The sequence below is a fragment of the Paralichthys olivaceus genome, chromosome 2, assembly GCF_024713975.1.
Source record: "Paralichthys olivaceus isolate ysfri-2021 chromosome 2, ASM2471397v2, whole genome shotgun sequence".
In the NCBI taxonomy this organism is placed as follows: domain Eukaryota; kingdom Metazoa; phylum Chordata; class Actinopteri; order Pleuronectiformes; family Paralichthyidae; genus Paralichthys; species Paralichthys olivaceus.
In genome coordinates this window covers 26970122-26983792 of record NC_091094.1, presented here as the reverse complement: position 1 = coordinate 26983792, position 13671 = coordinate 26970122, and the positions used below count along the sequence as shown (strand labels likewise).

The 13671-nt window shown below is 38.2% G+C and overlaps 1 protein-coding gene across 1 annotated transcript in view; it reads left to right on the top strand.

Annotated features, from left to right (window-relative positions):
* The window catches only part of LOC109629003 (copine-9-like), a 142102-nt gene that overhangs the window by 29422 nt on the left and 99009 nt on the right, over positions 1 to 13671 (top strand). The window contains exon 4 of the mRNA XM_069513655.1: positions 416 to 462. Coding sequence (XP_069369756.1) covers positions 416 to 462 — 47 coding nt within the window. The remainder of the gene's footprint in view (positions 1 to 415; positions 463 to 13671) is intronic.

Below are 13671 nucleotides of genomic sequence, written 5' to 3'. Positions count from 1 at the left end.
TTTTCTTCTTCCTTCCATCATTTTTTCATTTGAAGTGGAGAATCTGGATCTGTGGGTCATCATGGCTTCTTCTCCCTTTGAAGCAGGAACAAAATGCTTTCTCTGTGCTTCATGCTGCCAGTATCATTAGCTGCTTTGATAGAGTAGAGGAGAGCAATAAAAAAAAAATCTAGATACTTTTCCCACAAAATCAACAATGTGTTTGTTGTAACTGTAGAAGGAAATAAATTAATACATTTTCACTATTGAACAAAGCATTGAATATTTAGTTTTTTTTACTGTATTCTTTATTGATGTAATCACCATTTAAAATTTGGTTTTTCAACTTTCATTTCATTTAGTTGCTCCACTGACTGATTTATTTGACTTTAAGTAAAAAATAACCCTAATATATGATATGTATTTCTCTTTGCAGTGGTAGTGTTGTATGTTCAAGGCCTGGGGACCAAGGAGTGGAGAGAGGTGAGTGCAAAGCAGTTTCTAAACCAAACTTTCTTATTTTAGAGGAATAAAAAGTTAACTGAGCTGATCAGAAAATCTGGTGGATTTACATGAAAAAAATATGTATATCAGCTGCACTTATTAAAATCATGTTCACTCAAAACTATTTAATTGTTAGATACACATAATTATTTTTTTTGTCATACAAACATGACTTTTTTTCGTTAATTTAAAGATATATTTTAATGTTAAGCATATTAAATTTCCCTTTGTTAAACCAACATAACTTTTTAATGTTAATTTAAAGCTGTATATTCAATTAGTACCTGTTATAGCAACATGAGTTTTTTATTTAAATTACATGCAGTCTGTTTTTGTTAAATCTACCTCACCTGCTCAAGTAAGTCATACACTATTAAGTTATAAAACATATGCGTTAATTTTTGGATCCAGGATTATTTCTGTGCACTGATTTATTTTATGGTAATAAAGGCATTTCGTACATTCTTCTATCTGATCCTTCCTAATCTCTTATCTACAGCATGTATCATAACATATTCTAAAAAAAGAGGGAATTTAGAAAAACTAATTTATTTTAACAACATAAGTGTATTTTCTCAAAGAATAAAACAACAGTGGACTACAAATCCACAATAGTTTTTGGCCTTTTCCACCCAAAAAAAATGAAAGTAAAATATTCAATCACCTCCAAAAAACCTTATGTATGTATGTATAAGTAAACATCTCTCACGTGATGGAAAACAGCAGTTTTTCCTTCACAGGAACACGTGTAACCCTTCTTCTCAAGAGTGCATAGTAAATACCTATAACTGCTACAACTGAATGCAACTGAATGAGTCCTTAGAACAGCTTCCAAAAAACCCCAAAACCCAATAGAGTAGCGGTTGGTCAATAGAGGGCACTAGGGCGACACACTCCCTTGTGGAGAGTGTTTTATTGTTGTTTTGTTTTTTTAAATCTTACATTACCTATGATAAATTATTTAAGTATTTATGTGTTTAAATTTCACAATAACATGTGTTGTATAAAATATAAATAAATATGTTCAGTGGAAATGTGTGGGAAACCAGTGTTCAGGGCACACGGTCGATTGTTCAGGGGCGCTGGAAACGTCGCCCATAAAGCAGAGACCAGTAGTCAATAAGGGACTGTTGCTTGGGAAGACACGCGTACGGCAAAGTAAATTTGGCCAATTAACATTAACAAAAATAATGCCCGAAGTACGATTCTGACAGTGCCCCAAGCCTGGTCACTCAATGTCAGTGGTGGAGGAAATCAGATGGAACTAGTAACAATGATGGCCACAGGTACGCATGAAACAGCATCGCAGCCGCCAAATTCAGTACAATCTCTTCCCCAAACTCCATTCTAGATGAGAACTTTGGTTGAAAAACTGTGAATTACGTAAAGAAATTGGACCAGATTAACTTGATATTAAAATCATCCAACAAGCCAGCGAAAAAGGTAAAACGTACACCTGAAGATTTTCCCGTCACTGGTCCAGCAGAAAGGTGTGGCTACCAGGATGTATAGAGTATGAGTCATAAGATATCCAGAAGTATATGGCACCTCCTCTTTTGTCTCAATAGTGTTTGTTAATAGCACTGTGTATGTTTCAGGAATGTGTACTTAGTAAACACTAGTAACCAGACTCAGTCTGTAGTCTAATGATGCATTTTATAATGGCACTGAAATTAAGGAATAACAATGGCTTGATTGAAATTCTATCAAGGAGCTCTTGAGATATCCCTTTCACCAGAATAGGACAGACAACTTAAACCAAAATGCCTCCAGCCAGTGGCTGTCAAAAACATGACAGGTTGAATTTGGTTGATGGGACATGTCCCAGGAAGCAATAAAATGCATGCAAACATGGACAAAAATTTTAACAATGCATAATTCACAAAGTTTGCACTGCACTATTAACTTAAATCAATATATATTTGCATTTCAAGAGTGTAATTTCATAAATCACATACCTAATTTACTTGAAAGACTGCTGGTCATCTTGCTTGGAAGTCTTGTATCATGGGTGTGTCACGTAACACTTCATATCTCCTATTTTCATTCTCACCAGCTCCCTGTTATTCCTCTTCTTAACATCTGAAAGAAGTTCCACTCTCAGACTCTCAAGGCTGACTTCAGATTCTCCAACAGTATAAGGGGGGCAGTAGTTCACTTCAGACCGCCTTGGTTATTTGATTCCAAAAGCAGCCCTTGATTTGCTCTCTGGTTTCTGCTTGAGAGAGTTAACCATCACCCCAGCTTTCTCAAGTGAGTGTGGTAGATTGCCAGTTTATTCTTAGAGCTAACTTTCCAGTGAGGGAGCCTTTCTCAGTCAGGCAGGGATGCTTTGTGATGAGGGCCTCTCCAACCATGTTAAACTGCTTATCTGTGACATAAACTTTGTACCAGACTATTTCTTGCACCAGTCCTTTGAGAATGTTCAACCTCAGTTTAGAATAAGCAAGGTACCCTTTTTCCTGTATGCTGCATGACCCCGCTCAAGTTTCAGCTCTGCATCACAGCAGAACTGAGGAGCACGGAAGATGCTAGGCCAAACTGACCTTGACCCAAATGATTCTGACTCTGGTGAGGAGAGTATGTCACTGTTAACACACCCACAAGACAGGGACCATAAATAAATAGTTGAGATGGAGAGGCTTTTAGCAAACTGGGGATTTGAGGCCTCTGTCATGGGGGTTACTCTGATGGTCCCTCTATCCTACCACTGAAGGGAGATACATAAACTAATTTCCAAATTGTGCATCATTGCATACATTTCAGTCTGAAGTTAGTGTCAAGACCAAATTGTCTTTGTCGCTCGCTAACAATTTCTTTAACGGATCCAGGAAGTCCATTTTGGAAAGTTAAACTTTGGCTGTTGTTGTGTGACCCAGGATTACTTTGAGAATGGCTGGGGAATTCATCCTTCTACATCTTGGTCTGTGAACAGGATGAGAAAGATTTCATTTCTAAAAGTTGCATATTGTTTTATGTTAAGATGAACGTTTCCTTATGTTAAGAACAACAACTCCTCATTTATAACATACATCTGAATGATTTCAGCAAACTCTGGCAATCCACTTGCTGATCCATTGGCAACTATCATACCCTTGATATAGGCTATGCCAGTACTTGATGCATTATTGGCAAGATGCACTTCAGATGTGTTTCAGTACATCAACTGGTGTGGACACACTTGATACATCAAGGCCACAGGATTGTGAGTTTACGTGGAAAGCAATCATAAACTGGCCTTCTTAAAGCAACTTGTATGCTTTACAATCCGCTTAAAGAAACTAGAGGGCCTAGAGGACCAAAACACCTTATCTTCTGAGGGTAGTGCTCAAGATAGTGGTGCTTGGTGGACACTAGGAAAGAGCTCTTCTGGCTTTGCTCAATTAATTCGCTTTCAAGGTATGATATGATATGATATATCTGTATGCACTGGAGCAACAACTATGCCATGCTGGCTCATTTTCTGGCACTAGAGGTGAAACCTCGGTAAAATCCAAATTTCACGGGCAATGCCTCTAATAGTTTTCTGACCCTAGAGACTATGTAGCACAGCATGTGGTTTATTTGTTTGTCTCACCATTCATAGGTGAAAGTCAGTATAGCTTTATTCAGCCCATCTAATGTAAATTACTTCTGTGATATCATTGATTTCAAACAGTAAGCCAGCTCGACTGGGACAGTACCCTCAAATGCATCATGAGCACCGTCAGGAGAAAACGTAAAAATGAGACAGATTTTTGGTTAAAACACACTCTGTTTTAACTCCAAAGCAATGGGCAATATTGTTAACAGCTGCGTTCAAATGAGCCGCATAGGCTTAAAAGCACCGGATATCACAACTTTTTGCAGTACATGACCAACATAAGAAAACACCTCCAGAGTGTTAAGATCTTACAGAAAAGGTTTTAACACTTTGTCATAACCATATATTTTTAAATCAACACTTTAGCAAAGTACTGCAAGAAAAATAGATGATAAAGATGAGTCAGAGCCATGTGGCAGGTTACCTAGAACCCAATAAACACCACAAAGCTTATGTTTCTTCCAAGAGGGGCTTTGCAAGTTTCAAAATCGTCCACATTCTGACGCATCGACCTGGTACATGCACTAAATACTCCAACTTCAACAAAGCTTCTGCAAGCTGCTGCTCAACAATACTTGGGAGTGCGTTGTATTGGCCTTTCCGCTCTAGGGATGTAACAGAAACTTCCTCTTCTAGATACTCCTCATCCTGGCAATCAGCAAACGAATCATGTACTGATGGTGATGCTAATGTAGTTGTTATCACCATACCATGTATAAAATCAGTTAGGTTGTGAGGTGTGTGTCAGCGACTCTTATGAGACACACACATTATCTCATTCATTTTGTTATAATTATAATTATAATTTAGTTTTGATTAGTAATATTGTTTTTATATGTATTGTATTGAGTATATTGTATTATATGCTTTGGCAATATTGTTTTGTTACATGCATGCCAATAATGCTATTGAATTGTGAGAGAGAGAGAGAGGGAGAGAGAGAAATGGGAGGCCAGCCAACCTAACACACATCCAACTGAGCTTTCCTCACACAAATGTCAACAATGCTGGTTTCCACCAGGCCAATAAGAACCAGTGCCATGTCCCAAAAAATAACACCAACAAAATAAAAGGAATAATAATAACAAATACTCATTGATTTTGAGATTGAATCCTTTGTGTTTGAGTGCATCTGTGCAGTGCTGAACATTGCTCTCGCAAAAGTGTCATAGCCTGCATGGGCAACTTTTGACACAATGGGAGCCCTTTGAATTTTAAAGTAATTACCTACTGGGGCCCATCATAATCTAATTTGTCCTACCACAGTTTCACAATGAACCACATTGTTTTTACACAATCTAAACATTAGAGATCTATAACTTCTCTAACTTATCTTGTCTTTATATCTCTCTCGCTCACTTACTCTTTTTTTGTGATACTAGGAGAAATCCCTCCATGTCACCGGGCTGTTAAAAAAGCTAAAAGTAAATGTCTCTTTTACTTTCATGATGTGGCATTTTTAAGAAGGTCATTTTTAACACAGGTTATTTTTATGCAATAAATCTTAATGTAATAGTATTCAATAAATTCAAATTTTGCATGCTTAATTTTTTCTCTTCGTGCCTCATAAAATGGGGTATTTTTGGTGATTGCAACTGGGCCTGAAATAATTTTTAAATAAACAACAGCGATTTCAACATGAAAGCTTTTCAAAATTAGAGGTGTGTCTCTCTGTGTCTGTCTGCCATACCAGTTCCCCCTTTCAAACAGACGTTCATTCAGCTCTGTGATTACCTCTGCTGCCATCTTAAAAGAGGGTTCAACAATAACGCCATCCATTCCATATTCATACCTTCTATATAGAACAATAAGGTGGAATGAAGGTACAACATTTCTGCCTTGAATGGTGACTATAAAGAATCGGTTTCACACAGGAAACAAACAGGGGTCTCTTGTGTGAAAGTTTTCGATGTGTAATTTTACTGATTTTCAAACACAGATTTTTATTATTCTGACAATCGTTTCCCTTCAGAAATAATTTTTGCATTTTATGTACTCTGGTCCTATATAGCCGAGCTTCTGTTGAAACAATTTAAGGCAACCTACTAGAGACTAGATATCTGCTAATCTTGTGATTAAAAATAGGTCATTAAATCAAATCAAATCAAATTTTATTTGTACAGCCCAAATTCACAAAACACATTTAGCCTCAGAGGGCTTTACAATCTGTACAGGGAGTGACACCCTCTGTCCTTAGACCCTCGGTTCGAGTGAGGAACAACTTGCCCACAAAAAAACCCTTTGAACAGGGAAAAGAAGGTGGAAGAAACCTCAGGGAGCCACAGAGGAGGGATCCCTCTCCCAGGATGGACAGATGTGCAACGGATGTCACGTGTACAGAACAAAGCAACAGAAACATATCGTACAATTACAATGAAAGACAATGATTACAGTAGCAGTGGTTAGCAGTGGTGGTAATATATAACAATGCTAGAACATTAAACAAGTTAATATTAATGTCATGGAGTTATGACTAATAGTAATAACAAGAGTGGATGTCAGGCAGGGCCATGGCAGTAGTGGGAACCACGATCCATGACCTGGGAGCAGCCATGATCCGTGAGAAGCTGCTGGACGAGAGAGCACAGAAACTCCAGGGAAGAAGTTTAGTTAGTAACATGCATTAAGGAGACATGTATGTTTAGAGATGGGGATTATAATAGAGAGAGAAATACTCTTAAGGCTTATTATTTAACAAATTGCTGCATTTAAAGTATGTCATATCAGATGTTGTGTAATAAAAACTGTCTAAGAGAACCTTTACATGTCAAAATCATTAGGTTTTAGGCTGAAACATCTGCCATCACAACAGTGAAAACATATCAACTACTCCTGTGGGCCTACCATTTATATTAACAGTAGTCAACCCTGGTGTTGAAAGTGAGAGGTATGTTGTGGCCACTTAATGTCTTGTTATACATTTGTGGCATGTTTTTACTTTAACTTTGGGATTTGATTGAAGAAACTAGATGATGAAACACAATAAATCAGCAAACTGCCAAAGAAAACGACAAAAAACAGCAAATATGTTTGTTCTTAGCACAAAGCAATGTTTTTAAAATGGTCCGTGCTTAAGGTCAAGTTAAAAGAGTATAAGGATGAAGCAGTACATCCAGTAATAATCAGACTGACCAGAGTTTTTTCAGGCAAACAGAACATAATAAAAAGAGGCTCTTCTCTGAATCAGCGGCAGCCAAATATAGGAATTCATAAATTGGAAAACCATCGGAGAGGCTTTGGGAGGTCGGCCCTGAAACACAGTGTCTGTGTAAACATACAGAAAACCTCATACTTCTCTTTCCTCTCTCCGTCTCGGTGTCTCTCTGTCTCGGTGTCTCTCATTCTGTCTTAGAGTAATTTGTGCTTTGTGCCATCAAAGAAAATCAGTCTCAGCTCAGTGGGGATCCACACACATTCACAGTGTGCCTCAATCAGTCTCACAGTGAGAGAGAGTAGAATACACACACACACTTAGACACACACACAGGACAGGGGTGGTCGATGCACTCATAGAGCAGTATGGATCAGCTTGCAGGTAAATGGCGCTGCTGTGTGTCACTGCAATCAAAGCTGTCTGAAAAGCTGACGTCACAAATGAATTGACTGGCTGGTCTCAGAACTGATACTATGCTTGTTTTCACATAGAAAACCTTGAAACCTAACCGGACCTCGGTATCAATAAATGTTTTTGGTTCCACAACCCCAAGAGTTTGACTTAATGTTGATATTGTTGTAGAAGATGGAGCAGTTACTTGTTCTGTGTGAGTCAGCAATCAATGCATGAGAACCGTCGCTGTGAACACAAGGACCAAGGACACCAGTGGGTGCTTGTTTGTTTACTGTATTTTTTTTCTCTTTTTCAGTGTTTCTTTTAATCTTTAGGTCCATGTTTGTGTCCCTGAAAAAAAAAAATATGTGAAAGAAAAGTGTTCATGGCGGAGCATCAGAAAAAGTTGTTTTCATTCAATGTATATCAATCTGAGTGATGACTCAGAGTAATGACTTTAAAAACCAATTTACTCTGAGTGTTTATCTTTATTATCTTTCTTCTCATTCTCTTTCCTCAACAAAATAAGAGACTATTCTGAAATAATTGGTGAAGGACACATAAGCAACATGAACTCATTTACTGGAAAATAAATATAATATATAATTTAAAAGTATAAATATATTTTATAAGCATCATATTACTATTTTCAACAGAGAAAAATAAAAAAATTGAGAAGAAAATTCATATTGCTTATTTTCTTATATGTCCATTATAAACATTGACATTCTTTTGCGGCAAACTCACTATTGTAGTCTGAATGTAATGATTGAAATAAATACAATTGGTGTGTTGCATGGTGTGTAACACACACACACACACACACACACACACACACACACACACACACACACACACACACACAGGGAGAGAAAGAGATTGCCATCGGCCAAAATGCATCACAGAAACATCAGAAACCCGGTGAGATAAAATGTGTAACATAACCTTTATGTAGCAATCTTAAATAGGAAATCTAAATTGTTCCTGCACCAAGAGCAGGATTTATAATTTCAGAACTTAATGATGCTACAAAATTGAATTCTGATGGTTTGGTAGCCATCCTATACATGAACATTACATCTCAGATCAGGCAACACATCAGTATATGAAATCTACTCTGTATAATATTAATATACTTCAGATGCTGGGAAACTGTTTGGTTGCTTGGAGCACTGGAACAGTAATCCTAACAAAGATTAGGAAACGGTGCAGGATAAAATTTCCAGCCTCCATCACAGCAAAGACACAACAATTGGAAAATCATAAAAAGCCTTTTGCTTCTGGGAGAAGATATGAGGAGCATCCTCAACTTATTTCGACTCTCTATCTTAGCAGTGAGCCAAAGCTTTTCTTCTCTTGCTGTGAAATACCAGGGTCTTTTTCTGAGGCACATGGTTTGGCTGTAAATGTGTTTTCCACTGCTCTTTATTTTTATAAATCCGAGCTGATTTAAGAGCAGGGGCTCTGTCTTTGGGCCTGCGTTGCCAGGTTGGAGTGCAGCCACAGTTGGACATCTTCCATATGCTTCCAGGTCCCACTCAGCTGCCCACATCCTACTGTGTCTTCAACAGTACTGTATATAGCCTTCTGTCAGCAGCCTCCCTGCGACATGTGTATTGTCACCATCTTGTAGTGCGTGGGCTGTTTGAACACACTGGCAGAGAAGGCTCAAGGCACTTTTTGATGCAATTAGTGGAAATCAAATTCTCACACTAAGGGAAAAGAAAAAATATAATTAAAGCTTTGCCAGAAAAAATGTCTAGAATTTGGACGAGTGACAGAAACAAAATTGCAGAAAAAATAAAAGCAATATACAAAAGGAGAAAACATCTAAAACTTTTTAAAAGATGCTTTCTGTTGGTGTATGTAAGAGAGTCAGGAAGGGAAATCAACTTATATTATATAAAGCAATCTTCTACTCCATCTGTCAAAAAATAACCTTAACATCTTTTCTCCTGGCTTATTTTAGATACATTTACTTATTAGTGTGTGGGAGCAGCACTTGCAATTTCAAACTTAAGAAGTTTGTGAGTGACCAGTGTTGATCTTGCATCTTCCCCTTGTCATAAAGCAAAAAAAGAAAAATTGAAACCTAAACAGTTTATACGGAAGAGAAATCTGTGGTTGGAAAATACAAAGTCAGATTAGTTTTAATTTGTGTATAATAAGTGTTGTATAAATAGTTATCTCCTGTGCTGCAGGTTAATGGGAACAGTACAGAGGTTGCCTGAGGCATAAACAACCTGTGCAGCTGCATAGGGCCTCACATCCACCAGGGGCCCACAGATAAACTGAAAAATAAAGTATAGTCTCTGTGGGTTTGTTCATTTCAATAATTTAAGTATTCAAAGCTCCACTAATCAGTATTTAGATAATAACAGCAGATCAAATGACCCTGCTGAACTGAGAGATCACTGCTCTTGAGAATTTGAATTCCACAATCACATACACTTTTTAAAAACCTTTAAAACTCTGAGTTTTAAAACTTGTTGTTTCTAAGTCTGAGTCCACATACTTGTATTTTAGATGAGGACATAACAATGTTACTTTTAAAATGAGCCCATGCAGCAATGAGTATGAATAATGTGTAAAGAATGCTGCTCTGGTGCATTTTAACTTCTTTTAGCTCATTCTTTATATTGATTCCATTCAGCAAAAACTTCTTCACGTGTTCACTATCATGTTTAAGGGTAACCTGTTTGGGCCTCAGACAGTTTTGTCTTAAACCCATATCTACATAACACTCTGTCATATGTGATTTTAAATGTTAAGTAATGGACATTGTTCAGTTGTTGTTTTGTCAATTTGGAGTGGGAGGTGTTAGCAGATCCTGCTCATGGCCTCCAAGTCTGGTCCAGCCCTAAAAGAGAATTGTTCTGGAACATGTTACTGATTTAAGTGAGTTAAGTTGATTCATTAGTTCATTTCTGACAGAACCTTGTCTACCAGCACAACATGTTCCCCCAGGAGGCTCACACAGCCATTCTAACCTACTTTTCTGACAACTTCTGGTGAATAACAATAATAATGATCCTCTCCCCATTTCAGCTTTGTGTCCACATTGTGGGTATGACATGAATTTGTGAATCTCTGATCCATTGGGACAGACTCACTCTCCCCCTGTCTGCCTCTCTGTCCTCCTTTCTCTCCGTCTTGTATCTTGTAGAAACTTCATTACAGATGCAGCAGACTCAAAAAGAGAGGAAAGCTGGCCTGATTGTCTCACAGCTTTAAGGCAGTTTTCATGCTTTCACTACGGCACACACACACACACACACACACACACACACACACACACACATTTGTACTTCTATCTTAGTGAGGAGAGGACACCCATTCGCATAACCTTAACCCCAGTGGCGGCTGGTGAAGAATATTCTTGTTGGCACTGTGCTGTGCCATACTCAGTTTTCAGTAACCATCCCACTACGGTTTAACACAAACTGCAGGATTCCAGTTCTTTGTGAAATAGTTGGTGATGGTTTCATCAATAAACCATGTCAGTAATTTTTACAGATAGGAAACAGTTTACTGCATACTGCACAAACGAACATAGAAAACTAAACTTAGAAAACTAAATCAAAACAATATATATAAAAATAAAATAAATCAATAATGTAAATTATTAATAGTTGTAGCTCTTGTGCTCAGACAGTAAGTAGAGTATGCATCATTAGACTACAGACTGAGTCTGGTTACTAGTGTTTACTAAGTACACATTCCTGAAACATACACAGTTCTATTAACAAACACTATTACAACAAAAGAGGAGGTGCCATATACTGCTGGATATCTTATGACTCATACTCTATACATCCTGCTAGCCACGCCTTTCTGCTGGACCAGTGACGGGAAAATCCTCGGGTGTACATTTTACCTTTTTCGCTGGCTTGTTGGATGATTTTAATATCAAGTTAATCTGGTCCAATTTCTTTAATTCGCAGTTTTTCAACCAAAGTTTTCCTCTCGAATTGAGTTTGGAGAAGAGAGTGTACCAAATTTGGCCACTGCAATGCTGTTTCGTGCATATCTGTGGCCGTCATTGTCACTAGTTCTGTCTGATTTCCTCCACCACCGACACTGAGTGACCAGGCTTGGGGCGTTATCAGACGTATCAGACATTATTTTGGAAGATGTTGATATGCAAAATTTACTTTGCCGTACCGTATCTTCCCCTTATTGGCTACTGGTCTCTGCTTTATGGGCGACATTTCCAGCGCCCCTGAACCATCGACTGTGTGCCCCGAACACTGGTTTACCACACATTTCCACTGAACATATTTATTTATATTTTATACAACACATGTTATTGTGAAATTTAAACACATAAATACTTAAATAATTTATCATAGTTAATGTCCTCACTTTCCAAAAATGTCCTCACTCTGTAGGGCCTATTCTCAAAATGGCCCTCACAAAGACATACACACACAATTACACAACTGAATGAATTGTCTTGTGACTGTAATCTGTTGTGAGTTTCACTTTAGTCATCAGCCACAGAGAGAACTAGACACCATCTTGTATCTTCACACCAACAGCAAGGCTTGTTAACTTAGTGATGTCCTCACCCATGTGCACTCAGTAGTCCTTACTTCATTACTGAGAGACATTGTGGCTGCTGTGATCGAGGTGGTTACTATTTTTACCAAATGTCTCAAGTGGACGGGATTGACTGAAACTAGGAAACAGTGATCAGTGAATGTAGGTCAGGGCATAGTTCCTCCACACACACACACACACACACACACACACACACACACACACACACACACTTCCGGAAAAAAAAAAAAAACCTTCCATGTTTGTCACTTTTCATGATTTGGATCAATCCTTTCTCTGTTTGAGGGGATAGCTGGACAAGATGGTGTAGTCCCTTAATCACTCTAATTTTGTTCAGCAGGTTGCTTTCCATATTCTTCTAACCTATTGAGATCTCCACAGTTCAGCCCTTAAAGGAGACAAAGGAGAATAGCAGCAGAGAAACTCATCCTGCAGCTCTCGATATTCCTCTTTACCAAATGATCCTTGGGGGTCTTGCTCTGCTGATGGGATTTGAGCTGATGCTATATGTCTCCAATGTTGAGTCCCACTTGCCTTGCCCAGATCAAGAGTGTATGCACATGTGGTGGCCTCAAAGCTTCAGCATGGTTTCACTTAAAACACACATACTGCTGCCTGGAGGGAGAAAATGGGTGTCACAGAAGCTCAGCTGTGTTGCTGCACAACAAGAACTTGCTGCTGAATCCTCAGGTCCTGAGATATGCACATGAGGGGAAATGAAAACTGAATTGCTTCTAATATACTTCTGTCAGCCATGACCCTGCAGGAATACTGTGAGTAGGTATGAAAAATGAATGGGCCCCCTTTCATCTGCAGTTTAGCATTCTAGCAAACAAGTGGACAAATGTCCGAGGTAAAGGTGTGTTGATTAACATTTAACACATTTTCTTTCATGGATACAGTTTGTTGCATTTTATATAAGCTTCCTTATAGCACTGTGCCATTAGTATTCAAAATACCCCTCAGTAATTATGTACTGCCAATCAAGTAATCAGACCACACCGCCACAGCATGAGACGTATGCCATGAGGAAATTATTAAACCCTCTTTACAAGTTTAACGGCAGCTCAGAAATAGACGGCAGAGGGAGGAAAGAACATGAGGGAGACAGATACAATACGGTCTTCAGCTGGATTTGAACTGGACATGGTGGTTCACGCAATCGACATCTTAACTCTACAGCTACAGAGCTGTGCTCAAAATTGAATTCAGAAGTTATATGCAGGCAATAAGCGAACATAAAGTGGGTGTGGGCCAAGTGCAGATGTAACTAGAATTATTGTTTCACAGTTGTTTGCATCGGCCAACTGTCAAATTGCAGTTTTCTCTCATGTTGGTCCAGACTACTATTTTATATATGGAGTTAAGAAGGAAATAGATCAGAGCTATCAATTATTTTGTATATTTTTGTTTCCTTACTAAGAAAATTGATTGTTGAGTTATGGATAAAAACATGTTACAAGGTCATAGTGACCTTGACTTTTGACCTGTGATC